This window comes from Chlorocebus sabaeus, chromosome 10 (genome assembly GCF_047675955.1).
Source record: "Chlorocebus sabaeus isolate Y175 chromosome 10, mChlSab1.0.hap1, whole genome shotgun sequence".
Taxonomy (NCBI): Eukaryota; Metazoa; Chordata; class Mammalia; order Primates; family Cercopithecidae; genus Chlorocebus; species Chlorocebus sabaeus.
The window spans coordinates 106,813,180-106,820,929 of NC_132913.1; the positions used below are offsets into that span (position 1 = coordinate 106,813,180).

The following is a 7,750-nucleotide window of genomic DNA, read 5'->3' on the forward strand; positions in this document are numbered from 1 at the left end:
TATGTTTGCCAGGCTGGTCTCGAACTCCTGACCTCAAATGATCCACCCGCCTTGGCCTCCCAAAGTGCTGGGATGGATTACAGGTGTAAGCCACTGTGCCTGGCCAAGAAACCCAGCCTTGATGCCTGCCCATTTGGTTACACCTGTGAGCCTCCAATGTGTGTGGAAATGCTTCAAGATGTATAAAGCTCTGTAAGTAGGACATTCTAGTGTTTGGTTGTTGGCTGAGCATGGGTGGTGAGATTACCAACCGCCTTTTAAGATTTTAAGCTACCAGGAGCAAACTGGCAAGAACGATCAGAATATCCAATATGTGTACACTCTGACCTCAGCACTGATCTGTTGGTCCTTGTAGACAGGATGGGTGGGAAAGCCTGGCAGGGGCTATAATGCTGGAGGTGGGGACCCTCAAAAAACAGCAGGGGCCAGGCCTGCCTAGCATGAGGGGTAAGATAAATGAATATGGAGTCCACCTCCCCATAATGTGAAAGGATGGGCAACTAGACCACACAGTGTGGCTGGGATGTGGCTGGGGTAGGGAGGCTGCCATTCCAGCTGTGGTCTCACTCACACTTTCCCCACTCCAGGAATTATCAGTGGAAGGAAAACAAGACAGAAGTCAGCCTTCCATCAGTCAAGAGTTGTGCTCCCCTCATCCCCACCCCATGTTTTCATCCCACCTCCCTCCCTTTGGAGGCTCTGGCCAAGTTCAACCCCCACCCATCTTGCCTCAAGACATGCCCACAGACAGTGTTTGCTTGAGAGTCTACTTTAATGATTCAGATCTGGGTCATCCAAGAACTGCCCCTCTGAAGGTCAATGGGAAGGGTGCTGGGGCAGGGAGGCTCCACATGAGGTCTCAATCAGCCACAAGGTTGCGGCCCACAGTAGGAAATGGTCCAGAGAAGTCCTAAAATGAGAAGAAACAAGGGATCTAGAGTCAGGATGTGAGATGATGGCTCCTCCCTCATCTGCCCTCCTTCCACAAATACTGTAGTAACAGCCTGATTTGAGTAACCCTTCGGCATGGTGACAGCCCACTGACTGAGAGCCTGTACCCTTGGATCTCACACATAGCCCCATCTCTGCATGGTTTGCCCTTAAGCTCAGGTCTGGAGAAGAATGGCAGCTCCTTGTTTGCGTTATTCCTGGGAGCACCAGGGCAACCAGTCCCCCACAGGTAGGTCTCTGTCACTTCTGTCACTGAGCTCTGATTATGTTGCCCTAGCAACCAATCCAGGCTTAGGAAGCCCAGCTGCCACATATGGAAGTAGGAATCCGTTTCCTTGGAGAGTATGAGGAGCTGGAACCCCCTGTGGTGCAGGTTGCCTTTAGATGGAGGGTGCAACCAGCTGGGGGTGCCCTGCTTCACTGCCACCACCCAAATCCAAGCCACCTCGGTCTCCCTGGACCAGGATGAGCCTCTCCTTACAGATCTCTCAGTTTTCACTCTTGCTCTCCTTACAGTTCATTCCTCAACATCACCAGGGAGGCCTTTTAAAATCATATCACATTGTGACATTCCTTTCCTTAAAATTTCCCAGTTAAATTACCACTGCACTTAGAATAAAATCCAAACCTTTGCTATGATCTGTGAGCCCCTGTGTGGTCAGTCCTGGGTCTAATTCTCCACCCTCATCTTCTGCCACTGACTTTTCTGTCCATTCTTTAACATGCCACGGTATGGGTGTCTCAGGACATTTGTAGTGGCAATACTCTCTGCCTATCTGCCTAAGATGCCCTTCCTTTACTTCCTCTGGTTGCTACCTTCTTATAATTTAGGTCTTAGTCCAAAAAAAAAAAAAAAAAAAAACCAAAAAAAACCCCTCTTTTTTCAATGTGGAGGAGTCTGATGTTTGGAATGACCCAATCCCACTGCAGTTCTTGAGAGGAAGGGCAGGGACTGTGCAGGGGAAAGAGCTGGAAATCAGGAGACCTGGGTCCAGTCTTGGCTCTGCCACAACCCATGGTGTGGCCTTGAGTACATCCCATGGCCTGGGCCTCAATTCCTCATCTATAAAGATGGATGGGAGTACTAGATGGGCAGTTTCCATTCTGGATTCTGAAGAGTTCAAAGATCCCAAGGAGATGTCTCAGAGCCTTGCCCAGGTGACTTGCCCAGGCCATAGAGTAGAGCAATGGGGAGGCTGAATGTGAGGGTCTCTGAGCTGCACCTCCCATTCATCAAGGGAGTGTTGCCATCACTTGCTGTATACAAAGGCGTATATGGCAAAAAGGAAGACCTTTAATTTTGAAAACTCTGCAGTTTCAATGCCTATTTTAAACTCTCAATGCCTATTTTAAACTCAATGCCTATGCATGATCTTATAGATAATTTCTTCCTTAGAGGCTCCCAGCGCCTGCATCATGTCCAGCCCCCCATATGAACGCCTATAGGAAGTCTGAGAGATACAGGAAATTAGGGGTACCTTTGATTAGGAATGGAAAAATCTTTCCTTCAGCTGTCCGCCCTCACCCCAATGCCCATTCCCTTCTTCCTATCTGCCTCCCTCAATTAAACAGGTCCAACCTCCAGAGAAAAAGTGAGCTCCTTACCTTGACAGGGTTGGCCACCTCTTGTTTCAGGACCTTAGAAACAACTTTGGAGGTAAAACACTGATCCCTGTTCACCTTGGCCAGGGGGCTCTGTGAGGAGGGAAACCAGGAGTTGAGAAGGAGGCAGAAAAGGGTGAGAAGGCCTCACAGGAAAAGCAATTGGATACAAAGTCAGGGATTCACAATTCTTGAGAAGATACATGAGACTCACCGTGGGGAATAGGAGTCGAAGTTTCTCCTCTTGCTTGCTTCTAGAAGAGACAGGGAATGACACACTGGACCTAGGCTTGCCACACCTACCTCCCCTCCCTTTGCAGATATCACTAATGGATCATGAAATTGTTCTCTGCTGATTCCAAACAGGACCTCTGAATTATTCTCCTCACAGTGCTCCTGGAAACTGCTACCTGCAGTTTTAGCACACATTCCTTCCCTGTTCCGTCTGTCTGCCAGAATGCTTGGAATGACCACAGGTCTTACGCACCTCACCCCTGTGGTTTTAGTGGGGAAAACTGCCTTGCCATCCTTCAGGCATGGATCTTGGGGATGCAGTCTGCTGGTGTGCTCCATCTTTTGGATCATGGCATCCTGGGTGATATCATCCTTCCAGAACAGACCTGCAGGATGAAAAGATGGGGTGAGTTGACACCTGGGACACTCAGATCCACCCAGGGATCATATCAACCTTTCCCTCAAGTACACATTAGATTACATTTTACAGAAAGAATTAAACAAGATGATGTATTAAAGTTGCTTAGCATAGTGCCTAGCATATAATATTCAAATTAGGATTATGATGACAGTCTCTTTGCTGGTTCATTTGATGCTATTGTGAGGATTAAATGAGGTTAGGAATGTAAAGAGTGCTTAGAAAATGCCAAGGCAGTGATTATCAAACTTTAGCGTGTGCATCAGAATCTCCTGCAAGGTCTGTTAAAATACGGACTGCTGTTTCCCATCCCTAGGGCTTCTGATGCAGTAGGTCTGTGCTGAAGTTCAAAAATTCACATTTCTAACAAGTTTCCTGGTGAGGTTGATGCTGCCAGTCCAGGGGTGCACTTTGAGAACTACTGCTCTAAGGCACTATGCACATATTAGGCATTAGCAGTGGTAATATGAACTCAAGGAAGATTTCCTATCTGACTCTCTCCTCCCCAACATTCATGAAACTCTGCTCTAAAACAGGGTCAGCCACATGTTGCCAATGGACTCTCCGCTCCCTTTCATTCCTTCCATCTGTTGGTCATACAATTTTCTACTCAGAGGCTGACGTGGGTGATTGTTTTCCTGGCTGAGAATTTGAGGAGTCCTGGCTTTGGGAAAGCTCATATAGTATCGGGGCTGAGGGGAGACTAGTCTCAAGGAGTTGGATGCTGGCCTTTTTCAGGTGGTTTTTTCCCCTAGAAGCCTCTACTGGGCTCTTCCAGGGTGTTCTAGTGCAAATAGTCCACCTATCCAGATCCCACCCCTACTCCTGTCTCATCCCCATGGGGGTAAATGTGACAAGAAAGTTTTAAGTAGAGATATTTGGGGAACAGAAAGCCTGTCCTCAGGTCAGATAGCCCCTCTTCCCCCCTCCCCATATCTAACCAGGTCCCGACTTCTGTTCTCCAGCTTTTACTTACCTTGGGGTAAAATCTGCTGGAACACAACCTGTAAATGCTGGAAGACTGGGGTGGCAAATCCTTGGAGGGGCCAAAGCTGCCCTACTCCTACTTGGTCCTGACCACCTAAGGGCAAAATAGTGGTGTCAGCAAGGAACCTGGCCAGAAGCCTTCCACATCTCAGTTGAAGAGAAGCAGGTTCCTTGTACTGTTGCTCCTGGACCCCTGACCTCTGTTCCCCCTACCAGCACCTTTGCCTGCTTCAAGTCTTCCTTCTTTAATTTTTCCCTTCCTCCATCACCACTTGCCATATTCTTCAGCCCCTGGGCCTTGTTCACTCTTGGTACCAACTTACAGATTAGAACCAAACTTACAGGCAAAGGTAGAAGTTCAGATGAGCAGAGGCTCAGAAAGCTAAGCACATAGGAAAGGTAATCAGGTGGGTAGGTGGCGTATGGGGAAACAGGTGAGCTTCACCGTAGGGAAGTCATTGAAGCCTGGAAGTGTTAGGGAGGAGGCCTGGAATCATTAGAAAGAAAAAGTATTGATTTGTTTAGGGTTTGAGGGTCTGGATCCTTTTCCTGAAACCCACAGTTTGCCCAATTGTGCATGCGGGAAGGACAGGGGTTGGGGAAGAGAACCCCTAATGCTATGCACACCTTCCTTCTTCCAGATAAGTGAGATGGGGCTGGAGGACAGTCTGTTTTTTGCTATAGTGTAGTTACCATGAGCCATTCTGGACAGGTCTTTAAAAAAGGGACTTTTCCTACCCAATCAAGTGGATGTCTAATAATTTCCTGGGGGTGAGCGTGACAAGAAAGTTTTAAGTAGAGACATTTGGGGATGAGAAAGCCTCCTTAAGGAAGGAGTGGAACCCCCAACACCCTGAGGAGAAGGAGAAGAGTTTCGGGAAGGGAGCTGGTTCTCTGAGGCAGCGTTACCAGACTGGTGGGAAGGAGTGGTGACCCGCACAGGCTCGGCCTGGACCCCGAGCGCGCCTGGCGCTGTCCGTGGGGCTGAAAGGTGGGGAAGTCGGCGTGGCGGCGGCGCTGGGCGGAATGTAGGTGAGGCATCTCCGCAAGGCTTGGCGGTCCTTCCCCACGGCCCTCATCCTCTCATTGCCACCAGGCCTCCCCTCACAGTTGTTCCTGAATCCGCTGCATTGGCCTCTAAGCTCAAAAATCAGGCAGTGAGAAGGGGCGACAGACTAGGAGTTTTCGCTCTCTTCCCCACGCACTCTGCGCAGGAATTCTCGAGTTTGCGCAGTCGGGCGCATGAGTCAGCGCGGGGTCTACCCGGGTTGGTGCGGGGGACGGGGAGAAGGACGGTCCCATTCCCCCTCCATCCTGCTTTCCCTCAGCCTAGAGGTCCCCTTATTGGAAATCAGATCACAGCACGAGGAAGCCCTAGCTCCTCTCCCGGCCCAACCTTCTCCCTGGAGCCAAGACCCCGATACCCGCAGCCCTGGCCATCTCTTTTCTGGCCTTTCTTGCTTCTCCTGTGGCCACATAGGCCAGTTTTACCTCTCTCTGTCCATTTGTCTTTCCGACCTCTTTTCCAAATCCCCAATTTTCCCCTGAACGCCCCTCTCGTGGGTCCAGACCCCATACGCCCAGCCTAGCCCACGGCTACGCCTCTTTCCGCGAGATGCTCTCTACCTTTTTCTCTTCTCACGTCCTTAAGCACATTCTTTTACTTCCAAATTTCCCAGCCTGGAGGCCCCCTTCAGACCCCCACTTCTCAGGATCGCTCTCCGGGCCCTGCCCGCACCCCCCCGGATTCCTCCTGACCGTGGGCACTAATGTCACTGCAGCCCCCTGGGCAGCTGTTCAGCAGCAGGAAGCAGACAAGCAGCCGGAGCCCCTCGGAGCCCCCAGGCCACAGTGGGTGCTGCATCCTCCCAGGCTCGGCATGCTCACTTCCCCGCCAAGTCTCAGTGAAGGTAGCGGCCGTGGCCGAGGGGCTGAGCGGGGCTGAAGCTTCCCACCAGTCCGCGACGCGGAATCTGTTTAACCCTCCTCGGCAGTTCAGCCAATCGCGAGCGGGCCCTGCCCCTGCGGTCGCCTCCCTAGCTCCTTCCCCTACCGCCTCCCCACCCTCACCTCTTGGAATTCCTGACCCGGCTCCTTTGGGACATTAGCTGGGTCCCAAGAACCACCGCCTGTTCTCCCAGTTCTAAGGTTGGAGAAACGGATGGCGTGTAAGATACGGGTGCTAATTGTACCTACTCAGGTTTGTTGTGAGAATTAAATATGAACAGCGATGAAACAGTAGGCACTCAAGGAATTTAGTTTATTTTATTATCCTTGACACTGTCTTTACTCTGACCCATTTAAAAACCTTCAGAAATCATATAGGTTCGATCTGCAATATATATATATATATGGCATATCCATTCGCTTTACTCCACATCCACTGCCATCGCCCTGGTCCAAACCACTGTACACTATACGTTTTGGTTTTTTTTGAGACAGAGTCTTGCAATTTCAGATCACCACAACCTCCTCTCGACCTCTGCTCAACCTCAGGCTCAAACGATCCTCTCACCTCAACCTCCAGAGTAGCTGGGACTGTAAGTGTGCACTACCATGCCCAGCCAATTTATTTATTTATTTATTTATTTATTTATTTATTTATTTATAGAGACAGAGTTTTTCCATGTTTCCCAGGCTGGTCTCAAACTCCTAGGCTCAAGCAATCCTCCCACCGTGGCCTCCCAAAGTGTTGGCATTACTGGCATGAGCCACCATGCAAGGCCTTGGACACTGCACTCTTTTAAATTGAGCTGTTGTAATAGCTAACTAGCTAACTGACCTCTCGCTTTCACTCTTGTGTACTTATAAGCTAGTTTTTGAGCTTTCTAACTCCTAGACTGGCATTAAAAAATTTTTTTTTTCATTAAGCTTAAAACATTTGTTAAACTGGGCTTGGTGGCTCATGCTTGCAATCCCAGCACTTTGGGAGGTCGAGATAGTGGATTATTTAAACCTAAGAGTTTGTATACTGAACATTTGGGATTGATACATTACAAAGGATTTTACAATACAATACACAGAACTATATTATTATCTTTAAAGGGTAATAGTTTGAGTTTGTTCTGGCAGGCAATTAAATTTTTGGCAAAAAGTCTTGCTCCTGTGGCAGTCTGGTTAGGGAAGGATTACTTTATCCTGTTCTCAATTCTAGGCCGTATCTCTTAGTCCTGGGATATGGTGCTTATGGCTAAGATGTGGTCCTTTTGGATTTCAACGAAACCCAAAGTCATTTACCAAAACTCTCTATTTTATGGGTCCTGAACTCCAAACTCGGTCACCCTAACGCTGTGACAGCTGCCAAAATCTCTGTCCAGATATTTGACTTTCTCACTAGGTTCCTTGAAACCTCACCCTGCACAAGTGCCATTTAGAAGATAGCTAAGGATTTGAGGGGAGTTGGTATGCAGATTTTGAGTTCCTCTCTCTGTAATTTACTCATTTTCTAAATTTCTTCCTCAATTTCAGCTGCTCTGGCATCTCTATACTCCAAAAGCTGCTTCCTCAGTTAGTAAGACTGCCACTTGCTGACAGAGCTGTTTCCCTGTGTACTGCAGT

The 7,750-nt window shown here is 48.9% G+C and overlaps 1 protein-coding gene across 2 annotated transcripts; it reads right to left on the reverse strand.

The window, feature by feature from the left end:
• Positions 1-763: 763 nt before the first annotated feature.
• Positions 764-6,154, reverse strand: RESP18 (regulated endocrine specific protein 18). 2 transcript variants are annotated; one of them, XM_007966377.3, is made up of 6 exons: positions 5,951-6,154; positions 4,182-4,286; positions 3,041-3,173; positions 2,768-2,804; positions 2,557-2,646; positions 764-910 (listed from the first exon to the last, which is right to left on the reverse strand). In XM_007966377.3, the coding sequence occupies exons 1-6, from the start codon at positions 6,054-6,056 to the stop codon at positions 860-862; spliced, it is 522 nt and encodes a 173-aa protein (XP_007964568.1). In that variant the 5' UTR covers positions 6,057-6,154; the 3' UTR covers positions 764-859. The 2 variants fall into 2 exon arrangements, with proteins under 2 accessions (XP_007964568.1, XP_007964569.1); XM_007966378.3 differs by having other exon boundaries at positions 2,768-2,807.
• Between the last annotated feature and the right edge of the window lie 1,596 nt (positions 6,155-7,750).